This window comes from Lissotriton vulgaris, chromosome 4_1 (genome assembly GCF_964263255.1).
Source record: "Lissotriton vulgaris chromosome 4_1, aLisVul1.2, whole genome shotgun sequence".
Lineage (NCBI taxonomy): Eukaryota > Metazoa > Chordata > Amphibia > Caudata > Salamandridae > Lissotriton > Lissotriton vulgaris.
The window spans coordinates 979,780,310-979,794,298 of NC_141691.1; the positions used below are offsets into that span (position 1 = coordinate 979,780,310).

At 40.6% G+C, this 13,989-nt stretch overlaps 1 protein-coding gene across 1 annotated transcript in view; it reads right to left on the reverse strand.

The window, feature by feature from the left end:
• LOC147722776 (cytosolic non-specific dipeptidase-like) overlaps positions 1-13,989 on the reverse strand; it is a 207,628-nt gene that overhangs the window by 70,202 nt on the left and 123,437 nt on the right. Inside the window, exons 7-9 of the mRNA XM_086965239.1 lie at positions 10,533-10,617; positions 7,410-7,570; positions 426-590 (exon numbers count right to left, since the gene is read on the reverse strand). Of these exons, the coding sequence (XP_086821365.1) occupies positions 426-590; positions 7,410-7,570; positions 10,533-10,617 (411 nt within the window). The remainder of the gene's footprint in view (positions 1-425; positions 591-7,409; positions 7,571-10,532; positions 10,618-13,989) is intronic.

Below are 13,989 nucleotides of genomic sequence, written 5' to 3' on the forward strand. Positions count from 1 at the left end.
TGTTTTGAATAAGCCTTACTACAGGGAATGATTGCTGCCATGAGGGCTTGATATTTTATTAGCAGAGTCTGCTTATGACAGATTTGAACATATTGCCTGTTTTTGTTACTCTCTATGCCTCTTCATTGATTATACTTCAGCACTCTGGTTACATATCTTTCCAGTGATGGCTGTGCAAGCTCTGTTTCTGGAAAACATTTGTATTATGTTAATATGTTGTGCTATACAAGTTCATAATCTCTTTCTTTTGTTTGCTTAGACAATCAACAAATAAAGCATCCCAAAAGATTGTTGATGTTTGGTATGTATGACAAGGGCAGTTCTAAACTTGTACTCTCTAGACAATAATCAAACATTGGCAAATTTTGCATGGTGAAAGCAGCATGGGAAGTTGTTGAATGATACATGGGAAGGATCAGCCTTACCTGTTGGTCAAGAACTGAAGGTTCCATGTTGGGTGCCAGACGAATTGAAAATTTTCCAATGACTTTTGACGGAATGACGGTCTTTGATCCTGAGCCAGAGAAAGCGCCTTCAATCCCATGAATGCTCAATGATGGATAACGCCATCTGTACATCAGCACTTCTTCCTACATTAAATAAAATGCAATTATTAGAGATTTCGGACACACAGGCAATGTTAAGACATCATAGTCAAATCATGTTGGTTCAATAAACTTGAGGACATATTTGCTTGCAAGTCACACAACACAGTGCGTAAGACAAGTTGCTGCACTGTGCTGCTCTACGTGAATTGGTGATAGATGAAGCACAACATATCTACTAAGATATGATGCTCTTCAGCTCCCTTTCTGTGCTGGTGTGCTTGTGGCTGCTGAGTGCCAATGCTGGTACCCTTGCACCATAGTCTGCATTATTGGCAGGATTGCTTTTGTGCACGAAGGGACACCTTCCAACAAAACAACAATCCTTAAAGGCATTTTCCGCTTTATTTGCATGCTGCAGAATGCAGGGCGAATAGAAAGAGAAAGTATCAAGGAGATATAAAGATATTTCTCCTCGTTCATCTATTTCAGGGAAAAGTAGCTTTTTGGCACATTCCCATGTTTGAACATCTTGGTACCTCTGGGAATGCCCCAAAATATATAATTGGATGCACGGGAATGCCCAATGCTCCATTCACATAACGCCTCCCTGACACAAAGTAACATAAGGCAGCTCTTTGCACTGCCTTGTGATACTTTGTATTTACTAAACCGCGCAAAGCCATGTAAGGTGGCTTTGCGTGACTTCGTAAACGCCAAAAAGGATTTTGCATTGGGGTGCACCATAAAAAGTGATGCAATCCAGACGTAAAACCTTAATAAATGTCCCAAATACTTTATTGTAATGATTATTAGTCTACCAAAGCTGACTGTGTGGTGGGTCATTCTTTTTGTTTGGCAAAAATATACAAACATTCAACCATGAAATGAAAGAAATAATGTCCTTTTATATTTGTACGAAACTGAATTTCTTAATACAGATAATGGAAAAAAAGCAATATACTTGGACGTTTATGTATAAAATACTTGAATTCTGCTTGCTCCAGAGTGATCTAGTAGGAAGGTAAGAAGAGGAAGCTACAGGGCCGGGTTAGTAGGACATCCCACCCTCTGTCACACTCCACACCCCTCTATGGCCCTGACCTTATCTTTCCCCTTAGTTTGTATTTCTCTGGTATTCCACCTAAATATTTTCAGAAAAAAATCAGGCTACCATAGTGTTGCAGGAAAAGTACTGAAATGGTAAGAATATATAGTTAATTTACTCAACCCCATTAATATGTATTTTGACAGCAGGTATACATCATCAAATTATTTAAATGTGTCTACATTTACAAACACTCTTAATATTTTTACCCCAATATTTTGGCTATGATGTTTAATACCCTTTATATTTTAAACTGTATTTTAGCATACAACCATTTAACTCCTGATTATTCTTAGTTCATTTCCTCCCACATATACATTGCTTGGTATGTTAAAAACAGTATGTGTGCAGTGTGTGTAGTAGTCTATTCATGCTACTGCTCAGTTATGTGTTGCACACACTCACTGTCTAAGTAGTCAAACACCCAGGCTGCAAAAGTGAAAATGGGACGGGGTTTGAACAGGTGCATCAAACAACCCTGAAATGTGTTTCCTATTCCCCTTAATCCTCTTTCGACTTCTCAATGTCCTTTCCCTCCAAAAGATCCTCTCCCTTTATGTGCATCAGATTTAGAATAATTTCAGTAAAGTAAATGAAAGGTTTCTGTGGAAACGTCTGATATTTACACCAGTTATCAATTTCTCCTCAACTAACCTTCAACAAATAGACCCTGCAGCTTGGCTGTCTGTGGCAAAGACTGAATCTTCCTACAACAAATCACCAAATGACAGGATTCTGCCATCCTGCCATCCACGACTCACAATCCGGATTCCGAGCGGGATTCAGCACAGAGACGGCCCTGCTGGAGGTATCGGAGACGATCCGGGAATGCGTGGACAGGGGCGAGGAGGCCATGTTGGTCCTCCTCGACCTGTCCGCTGCATTTGATACGGTCTCCCATCCCATCCTCCTTGACCGACTCAAACAGATGGGCATTGGCGGCACCGCCATTAGCTGGATCGAGTCCTTCCTGTCAGGAAGAAGTCAGAGGGTCCTGCTGCGGCCGTTCAAATCTGAGGATAAACCTTTGTCATGTGGTGTGCCACAGGGCTCTGCCCTCAGCCCTCTATTTTTCAACATCTATCTTGCCCCACTGGCCGACGTGGTGGAGTCCTACGGAGTCAGGGTGGTCTCTTATGCTGATGATACCCAGCTGATGTTTTCCTTTAGAGACCACTCGGACTCCGCGTTCACCAACTTCCGCCAGTGTCTTGACAACATCAGTGTCTGGATGACTAACAACCATCTTAGACTCAATGCAGATAAGACAGAGGTGCTGTTTTTCAATCAGAAAAATCCCATCCCTTCCTCTCGGTGGTGGCCCACAGCACTTGATCCTGCTCCCTCTCCCGTTCACTCTGCCCGTAACCTGGGATTTCAGTTTGACAATTCCCTCTCATGCAAAACTCAGGTTAATAAAGTTACATCTGCCTGTTTCCTGAAACTGCGCATGATCAAAAAGATACTTCCCTATCTCCCTCTGGACTCCCGCCGAACTGTTACCCATGCTCTCATTACGTCTCACCTGGACTATGCTAACAGCCTTTATGCTGGTGCCCCTCAATATCTGATAGACCGGCTTCAGATTGTCCAGAACGCGGCTGCCAGACTGATTGGAAACATCCCCTACCGTCAGTCAGTCTCCGCCTATCGTAAGGAGCTTCACTGGCTTCCCGTGGCCAGCCGTATCCAGTTCAAGATCCTTACCCTCGCTTACCGAGCTGTCAATGACCTCGGACCCAACTACTTGAAAAAACGAGTGTCAATATCTCACTCCATCAGATCCCTGAGATCCAACGACCTCCGCCTTCTGATCTCCCCCCGTTTTAGACTCACCAGAATGGGTTGCAGAGGGTTCAGTGTTATCGCGGCCAAACTATGGAACGCTCTGCCAACCGATCTTAGATTCTGCCCTTCTGAATCCATCTTTCGGGCTAGACTCAAAACCTGGCTATTTTCTGGACTCTGATATTCACTTTGCTGACTCCTCCCTGCTTTTTTCCCCTTGAGGTTCAGGTTCTAGCGCCGGGACACCCCCTCGGGGGTAGCTGCGCGCTCTATAAACTACATAAATAAATAAATAAATAAATAAATCAGGTGGCCTCACAAGTGCCCTGCAGGGTTCAGATGTAACACCAAAATATAACAGACATGTTTCCAACATCCGGCATTTCCAGCTCTACATTATGTCCCAGACCAGGCTTTCTTACCACCTTCCTGATGAATCAGGGCCCCTGTAGTCCTTTCTGTTTCCAAAACCATACCTCAGTCACGCCATGGTGGTGATGCTCTATTCTCTTTCTTGATTCCTAGATCCCACCACCCTTTTTTGACGACGTTATACCTGCTTTCATGACTTTTCCCTTTGTTGGCGTCAACCCATAATATGTCAATGCCTTTGCTGGGTCATGTCTTGTGTCTGCTGGTTTTGCTGGTTTTCCCTTTTCCAAGTCCCAGTTCTGCCTTCCCTTCATTGGTGGTTCCCTGAAGTCTTACACCTGGTGGATTCCAGCATCTTGCTCTCTCCCTGCACCGGTGCTCCTCTCTGAGCCTCCTGCTACTTCTGCCTAGTGAGACCAGTGTTCAGCTGCTCATAACTGACCTCGCTGCTGAGTCTCCTTGTGCTCTGTTTGATGCTACGACTATATACCAGGCTTTCCTTTTCATTTCTATTGTTATCATTGTTTGATTCAATGTTCCTGTTCTGATTAGTTATTTGTGTCTGTTGCTTGGCTCTTGTTTATCCTGCCTCTTGGTTTCAGTGTTTGCCTTGTTCCTAGTTCTGACTGCTCACATTCAGACCTGTCTTGCCTTTGCAGACTCCTAGGCTTCTATTCCATATTCCTGTTTTGACTGAATATTTTTGTCCTGTCCTACTAAGTATGCAGATTCCGGGTATTCACAATTCTGTGTATTCCAGTCCTGACCTTGACTCTTATCCCTAAGCCCAGGTACTGTTTCTGTGTACCTTCCTCTGTTCCCCTTTGTCTTGTATATTATATTATTATTAGCTTGAATTTCATTGTAATCAGTTGGACTCCACAGCTTGTTCATTTTGCACAGAGAATCACCAAGCTCTCCTTCTCAGCAGAAGCTTTTGAATGTCTCCCGAACCCTGCAACATTAATTTGCTTCTTGCCTTCTCATAAGATCTTACCACCTCACAAAACATTCACTTCCGAGGAGCAGACAAACTCTCAGACAAACTATCACTTATGATAGTTTGCCTATTGTTTCACTGCTTTCACTTTCCAGTTATTTGTACTCATGTTATATTCATAGTTTCCACCTCAGACTTCCAAGTTTCCTGTTCACTGCCTATTTGAACCTGCTTCAATCCTCAGCTTCAGTCCTTCTTTCCTCCCAGCCTTCGGGTACTTTTTGTTTTTATTCAGCACTTTTCTAGAAAGCCTTTGCCCCTGCATAAATGAACCCTCCTATGCCTGTGCTTGTACTGAACTCTGCGAGTGTCCATGTCAGTTTGTCCCCTGACACCAAATGGTATTACACACAGCCAACAGCTTTCAAGGATATTTCCATCAAGGTCCAAATTGAAACTCCAAATTGGTAATGCCAGGCATCTCTGTTATAGTACCAATGGCAATTACACTCTGCCTCTTTTCCTCCCTCTCTCCACTCCATGCCGCCACTATCTGCCTCTTTTCTGTGCCACAGAATTAAAAAAATGAAGCCTAAAGGACATTGGCCTTCACAGGATAGACAACACAATCTACCACAAAGTGAGTAATGAGATTCTCCATGTGTTGAGCTGCCCAATGCTATTGATCTAACAACTAGCTACTAATGACTTGTATATAGGGCTCTGAAATATCTTGTCAGGTGGCACCTGTTTGGTGTCTTCATGAAGCCCTCACCCACCAACCTAGTTGGTGGCATGCTTCATCATCGGGCCCACCCAGTGACACCTAATGTGTCCCAGGTGTGCTTCAACGCCTTATTACAGCGGAGCAGGTATTTTACTGAGAGTGCAGTGTAGTAAAAGGGGAAGTGAGATTAAAACGGCTTGACAGGGGTCCCAATACCCGAGGGCTAACAAAATTTTAATAAATGGGCCCCTATCAGCGGTTAAAAACAAGGCAAGATGGATGTCGTGGTTTCAGAATTACGACCTCCTACATCTGGTGTTGGTCGACATGTTTCAGCCAGGGCCTTCTCTTAATTCTGGATTTCCTCAGGACCGTAAGGAATGTTGGTGCATATTAAAAAGTTAAGTGAGTGTTGTAGGCTATGTGTTGCACTCACTAAGGTTCTCTAGGTGTTAAAGGGGGGAATTCCCTCCTCAAGCATACGCTGACCATTAGTCCGCGATGCTTCCAGGAGTGGTTCGGCACAGGGGTTGACCAATAGTCTCGGTCAGGACCTGCGGGATACCTGTGTGCCGTCCTCGCTCTCCGGAGTGCGACCCACTCCGGGAAGCATCACGGACTAATCGTCAGCGTATGCTTGAGGAGGGAATCCCACCCTTTAACACCTAGAGCACCTTAGTGAGTGCGACACATAGCCTACAACACTCACTTAACTTTTTAATATGCACCAACACTCCTTACGGTCCTGAGGAAAGCCAGAATTAAGAGAAGGCACTAGCTGAAACATGTCGAACAACACCGGATGTAGGAGGTTGTAATTCTGCCACCACAACGTCCATCTTGCCTTGTTTTTAACCGCTGATAGGGGCCCATTTATTAAAATGTTATTAGCCCTCGGGTATTGGGACACCTGTCAAGCCGTTTTAATCTCACTTCACCTTTCACTACACTGCACTCTCAGTAAAATACCTGATCCGCTGTGATCAGGCGTTGAAGCACACCCGGGACACATTAGGTGTCACTGGGTGGGCCCGATGATGAAGCATGCCACCAACTAGGTTGGTGGGTGAGGACTTCATGAAGACACCAAACAGGTGCCACCTGACAAGATATTTCAGAGCCCTATATACAAGTCATTAGTAGCTAGTTCTTTTTGATACATATAAATATCCCTGGGGATACGGACTAGCTATCTAGTCCTCTCTCTCTCTTGATACGTAATTGATCTAACAACCCCACAAATATTCAAAAGCTATTTCAGGCAGTTGGAAAAAAAGTAGGAGCTCCCAGTAACAGCAGTTGAAGCAGAAATTCTGAATGTGGAACCCAGCCTAAATCCCACCTTCCAACTCACACCCACATAGTGTGATTGGAAGGCAGGACAAGCATGAACTAACTCCATCATGGTGCAGGTGAGAGCGGTTGTCTTTCCTGCAGCTCTTTGCCCGATGGAGTTTCCAGGAAGCAAGACATGGACAGAACAAAACTTCAGATGGGATATGGATTAGATGTTGTTTCAAAACATTTCTGGAATTCATGCAAGAGACACACGTTCATGCTGGAGGTGGTACCCATGGGTTTAAAGCATAAGTAGATTAACTGGAAAACTCCTCTCAAGCTCCCAACCATGGTCAATGCATACAAGTAGCACAACGCATCGATACTTTGTAACCAAAGTCTGGAATGGAACATGGACTGGATCTGTTTTCCAAGAGAATTTGGGCAGTTTGCAAAGGAACATTGTAGTGTGGCACAGTGTCCGTAATGGAGGCAGGGTAGCAGAAGTCCTTCAAGTAGAACTGCCCAAGGGCAGGATAGGAGGAACCTGACAAAGCAGCATTTTGTGTGCGTACAAATATCCGATTTACAAGTTATTATAACTGTTTTTCGTTGATTGAAGAGCAATTGAAACATTATTTTTATTGATACCTTAGTGTCATGCAGCAGTTTTGATGTCCCAACATCAGCTTTGTAATCCTCTAAGTTGAACGTAATCTTTGCATATAATTTCTTCTCTTCTTCTGTAAGGGGAACGACCGCATCATAAATCCCAGTAATCAGGATATGACCCGAAGAATCTTCAAGTGTGTCTGTGAAGGAATTGAAATAAATATCTCACGGTTTTGTTAAGAATCAGTAAGTCATGGTATGAAAACACAAATTTAAATAAACACATGCCAAGGGAGGGTTACAAAACATTTTAGAGGCCACAATATCTTACAAGAGCTATTTCTCGACAGCTTAGCGTTAAACAACACATGATTTGTTCAACACAACATTAAGGTCCTCGTTCCAAGTTGCACGGCACTATGGGCACCTCAAAAGAAAATGTGATTTTACAGTAACTGTTTAATGCACTTGATCTGCTTCCGTGAATCAATCTGATACTAACTTAATTTTTAGCTTCCAATTTCTTCACATTTACAGAAGTTTTTAAAATATCCAAGTTTAAATTTTGCTTATTTATATGCACTCTATAATTTTTTGTAATATTTCATTTTCTAAGCAGTTGTGGACCACCTGAGTAGGCTTCACAGAACCACAGGGGTTCCCACACCACAGGTTAAGAATCACTCTATATTATGGACTTGGTGGACGGGGTTACTCCATCACAAACGTGATGGATATCCAGACAACCAAATTACAATTCAATTAAATCCGATGGGACTTGTTATACGGTAGACGTACAGATCCGCCATGTTTGTGATGGAGTAACCATCCACCGAACTCTAAATCAGGCTCTATATAGTTAACTGCTGGTTGGTTGGCACATACATTGATGGCACATTAGTTTTATGAAGCCTTACATACACTGAAATAAAGCATGTTAGCAGACATATTTATTCCTAAAATGCAAAGGTCGGTGGATTCCGGATGTCACTTCATCTAACAACTGGCTTTCAGTTATTTTGCAAAGTGACTCATTTACTGCAAAATGATAAAGATTGTATATGGACTCTAAAGTTTTGAATTTGAGCACTTTTCCTTCTATGAGTGAACTAATGCGCTGACCACACTGGCAAGTTGTTGAGCAAAAAACTGCTACATGTAAAGCATTGTATCCCAGGACTTGCAATAGATAACTGCCAATTTAGTAATATATAGGAATTTTTCTTCATATGCTGATAAGTCGTTCAAGCATTTTAACCAAGACAAAATCTGCCTGCCAAAAATATTTAAAAAGATGTTCGTATATAAACTACCATACAATATATAATCTCATCACACGAAACATAGAGCTCCCTACAGGGTATTTCACAGCAGATGGTAGTGTCACACCAGCACTCCTTCATTTGCATTGATACGTCTGAGTCTTCTAACATTAGTGGTCATTTATTATACGTTGTGTGAAGTATATTTGACATATGTAATTATAAGTAACGTGATTACAGTTTCTTAATTCTGTTTAGGCATGCTTTTTTGCCCCAGATTCAATCTACGGCTGTATTTGTGAGATTTTTTTTTTTTTACTGTTTGTTTTCGAGTTACAATAATTTATAGCTTGTCTAGGTTTGTCTAGGCTTGACTATTGTACTGTTGCCTATAGAGTGGGCTTGTCGCATTGCGTATTGTTAAGAACACTGTTAGATTTTTCTTTTTCTACTCTGCTCATTTGACTGAATTGGCCTGAATGGTGCTCTCCAAAACAATGAATAAATAAGTCAATAAGTAAATAAAAAAAGAAAGAAAGAAAGAAAGAAAGAAAGAAAGAAATACAGAAATGAATAAATAAATAAATAAAGAAAGAAATAAACTACCTGCGGTTGCTCTTATACTAAGGTATTGTAGGAGAGCTCTCCTCTGCATTGTAAACAGCACAGTTTTGGGCTAATCTGAGAAGAGCCGAATGTATTAAAAATTATGCCACAAAGTGGCTAGAGACCATAACCCTTTCTGACTCGACCACTATATAAAGGGTTAATTTCATCCAATCTACAGAATACTGCATGGCACCAAATTTCAACCACCTATCATTAACGAATGAACAACAGTTGTGTATGTCATATCTTCAAGAGATGGGTGGGTCAGAAAGAGGACCAATGGAATAAGAATTGACAGTGGCTTCCTGCAACCAAAGGAGAGGCCTTTCTGTATGCATCATTTTGTGTAATACTGTGTAGCCCATTATAAGCAAAGAATTGGTAAAAATGCAAGTGCTCACAACATCTCAAACATCTCTGAATAAGGAAAGCCTTTACTCTTGAGTGGTTTGGATCCTGGGGTGCTCTGAACATTCATTGTACCTTGTTACCCCATTACATGAAGTCAGAGTTACAATTTATGCCTGGAAACCTACTACTTTGGAAAGCAGCTTACTCTAGATGAATCTTTCTCCGGATCAGACCATGAACACTGAACTCCCTTCCAGTTGATGTCTTCCAAACCCAGTGAAGAGGGGTAACCATACTGCGCAGTACTGCCATGGTACTTGGACCCACATGTATCTCTGTGTACACCACCGGACCAATATATGCATTTCCTTGCGCCTGAGAGGGTGCCTGCACATTGCAAAGATTCAGTGCTCTAGCCCCGATTTTAGAATTTCATGCACTTTCCACACACATAACTGTGCACTTACACCTGAGTCCTTTAGGTTAAAGTTTAGAGGTGCAGATGTATGAGAAAGTGATTGCGAATATGGGTAGATAAGCTGTGTGGATGCTCACCTCACTTAAATTACAATTACTTGATTATTTCACTGGAAAAGCCAAACACTACTTTTTAAGTACTTCTTAGAAATGACAAGAAAATAAAACAATATTCCATTCCTGAATGACGAATTTACAAAGAAAACTGTTACTGTTAATTACCTGGTCAGTGTTGGACCTAGTGTTTCTCATTATTTTCACGGACACGTCTGAGGTACTCGTGGGGAAAAGCGGTGCAAAATGGCCCTTAATTTTAAATCCTACCCAAGATGCCGTGTATAAACTACACTGTTTCAAAGTGTAAAACTGAGGCACAATACCACTTAGTTTGAAAGTGTTCTAAGATCTTAAAACACCTCATTTGTACTTAAAAATAAAAATGAAAAAATAAAAAGGCGTTTACCTAGCAAGTATACTAAGTCACTCATTGGTTCATAAACAGATCCTCCATAGACTCCTGAGTGCAGATCTCGTTGCGGTCCTTTTACCTACAGAATAGCAGACAAAAGTAAATGGAAATTATTAATTGATCTACCGCACAATTTTTAAAGGAAATGAAGATATTTGCTATCTGGTCTGGTGACATGCCCAAAAGTCTCATTAAACAAGTCGGAGAGGCAAATTGGTCTCAAATGTAGGTAGAAACCACTGCACTAAGGAACGTGGTCTAGGATCCAGCCATTTCAATTTGTCTTACATTGGGAACATTTGGAAGAGACATTTTTAGACAATGGATTGTCAGGTTTTCAGAAAGTTGTATATGAGCACCACTATGTTGCCTGAGACATTTTGAAAAGAGCTGGTAAAACAATGGCATAGAAGTGCTATGTATTGCACCTAGTCCCACATTCAGTGAATATCTCCCATTTTGAGATCATTCATGTGTTTAACACAGAGTGAACAGAAGTTTGATATAGTCCCCCCTTTCTCTATCTGTAAGCAATTCTTTTAATTAATCACAGTTCTATGAATAAATACTTCTTTGCTGTTTAACGAAATTAGCATGTTCCCTCCTATTTCATAACCGAGAATATTAGTTTCACTAGAAATTGATGTATTTACATGTTTTTACTCTATTGTAAATTGACTTTAAATGTGATAGGCTCCTCTTCACCTCTGTTATATTGTGTGATTTTTTTTTTATTTCTGGTCTCAGGACTTTTTTTAGACCGCAGCACCTGAATTTAAGGTGTGTGTAGTTTGGTAGAACATTCATGCCACTCATCTTAAGTCTTGCCACTTTCCAAAAGTAACTTGCATCCACGCAGATCCCACCTATTCTATGCCTATATATCTGTATGCCTTTGTTTGTCACTAAGAGCATGCAAAACTGAGGTCAGATTCCCAAGAAGGATATGTACTTCATAATTAGAAAATGGATACAATATATAGTTATCCAAAGTGAGAAAATCATCTTCATCAAGTCTTAATACGTTTTACCCTCAGAGCATTATAAAACATCAAGCAAGGTCGTTTTTCTGCTCTCATGCAGTAACTTGGCACTAACACTAGGTGTCGCTTTAAGGTTGCGATTCCCTCACCTTACTTTATGGAAGTTGAGTCTCTTTAAGTGGACCAGGGATAATTTTTAGTACTAAAGTATCTTATGCTCTTATCAATTTGTGATTTTTTCTCAAATTATGTTATACCCTTCATTCATGAATCGTTGTTGCCTCAGATTCCTTAGTATGGTGGTTTCAAATCCCAGCACTAGTTTTTTTCTTAGTAATGACTACATTACTTTCTCCACCCATGATGTCAGGAAGACTACTTTATAATTACCAGCTACCTCCAAATTCCTACTTCTATGGAGAATACCCCCATCTGTCATGCCATGGTCTTTTGGAACCCTATAGAGGGAATTCTGAAGTGTTGTCTTTTTTTAAACTTTTTTTATTCAAATAATTTTTATTGAAAAAGAAATAAAGGAAAAGGAAGAAAGAAAGAAAATGTAAAGTAAAAGACACAAGGTCTCCGATACATGAAATAAATTACATACGAGATCATAACAAAATCATAGCAAATAAATGCAGGGTAATACACAGTTTCGTGGTTTACATAAAAACTCATACCATGAGGTCCGAATGTGAAGTCCGAATCTAAAATGAGTGCGACATATACAATGCTGCATATACAATGCCTTGTCCAGGTCCCTGGATTTCCAATTTCCATTTGTGTCCAACATTACGTGTACTCATTCGAAATGAGTTCCGTTAGGGATGGTGATTTCACCCTTGTGCCACATCAATTTACATTACAAAGTATATAATAAGTAAACTCCACTTTGCTACAGAATATTACACATAACCATAGCACATCACGGAGGATCAAATTAAAATGATGAAGCATCAAGAGATTTCCAAAGCTTCTTATGGGTTGCGCGCCATGGGGAGGAATGCAGCGCAGGGTTGTCTTGCAGGTTACCATTACAATAGGGAAGAGTAAGGGTGGCGAAGCTTGCGTACTATCTGGATGATATCAGAGACCTACATTGTACTGCTATCCCATTCTATGATGGTCTATATACGCTGAAGAACATCATCATTGGGTGTTCGTGTGCCAACGCAGTGCACATCACAAAGGTACTATTTCCACTAACTGAGACAATGTGCAAGGGGCATTGACGGAGTAGGCCAGACTTCTGTAAACCACTCTGTGGTACCATATACCTAACAATGTTCTCTACATGAAGAAAAATCAGAGATGTGTTGCAAATGTAATTGTCAACTCTTGAAAGGTGTCATGAGGATCTTTTGTAACAAAAAATATGGTCCAGCCTTTAGAAATTCAATTTATAAGAGAAATGTTTTAAAGAGGTATGGTAGAAATTCAGCAATTTTGTTGCTTAATGATTAGATCAAGCAAGCAAGGGAATAGCCAGAAAAATAGAATTCTCACCACTTTGACCCATATTTAGTAATACATGCGCAAGTCAAATGAGTGACACCAACTCTTCCTATGAAGTGCCATGGGAATTGTACCCTTGGGGAAAATCTGTACAAATTGGTGCAAAATTACAAATCTTACAGGACAATTTTAAAGGAATTTGGCCAAAAAACACACATTTACCAGTACTGACTTTTTTCTCTCATTTATCCATTCGATTTTCTTTCTTTCCTTTTATGCTTCTTTCCTCACTCCTTTCCATCATCTTTCCTTTGTTTTTATGCATATTTCATTCTCCTGCCATCTTTCTTTTCTACGGTCTATTCTCCTCGCATTCCATCTGACCTTTTTCCTGCTTTCCATCCTTCTCAGTGCCACTTTATTCTTATCATGCACATGTTGTTCCTTCACACCTTCTTTGCAACTTTCCTTTTTGTATTCCTGCCATTAATTAATTTTTTTTATCTCTTTATTCTTTCAGCCACCCAGCCTTTAGTCTCACATTTCTTCTTTATTTAAATATATATTTATTGCTTTCCTACTTTCTCGTCTTTCGTTTTTCTTATTTATTTCAATGTACCTTCCATTTCCTCTTTCCACCCTTCATCTATTTCTTTTTTGCCTTTTTCCTCTCTTTCATCTTTATTCATCTTTATTCTTATTTCCAATGTACTTTGTACTCGCCTTTCTGTATGCTTCTTTTACCTTCTTTCGTTCATTATTTTCATGTTACTTTTTCTTCTTTATGCTGTCTCACTTAATTTGTCTCTAAGATTTATTTTTTCATTTTAATATTTTTCTTTCTCTCTTTCACCCTTTCTCCTTCTGACTTACGTTGACCTACGAGCCCAAGATAACATTTAAGAAGGGTCATTAAACAATAGAATCTGCTTCTGTAGCACCCCTGCGTATGCTGATGTGAGTGGTTAACTACGCCCTTGAGATCAAGTGTAGGGTTGAACAGCGGAAATTAA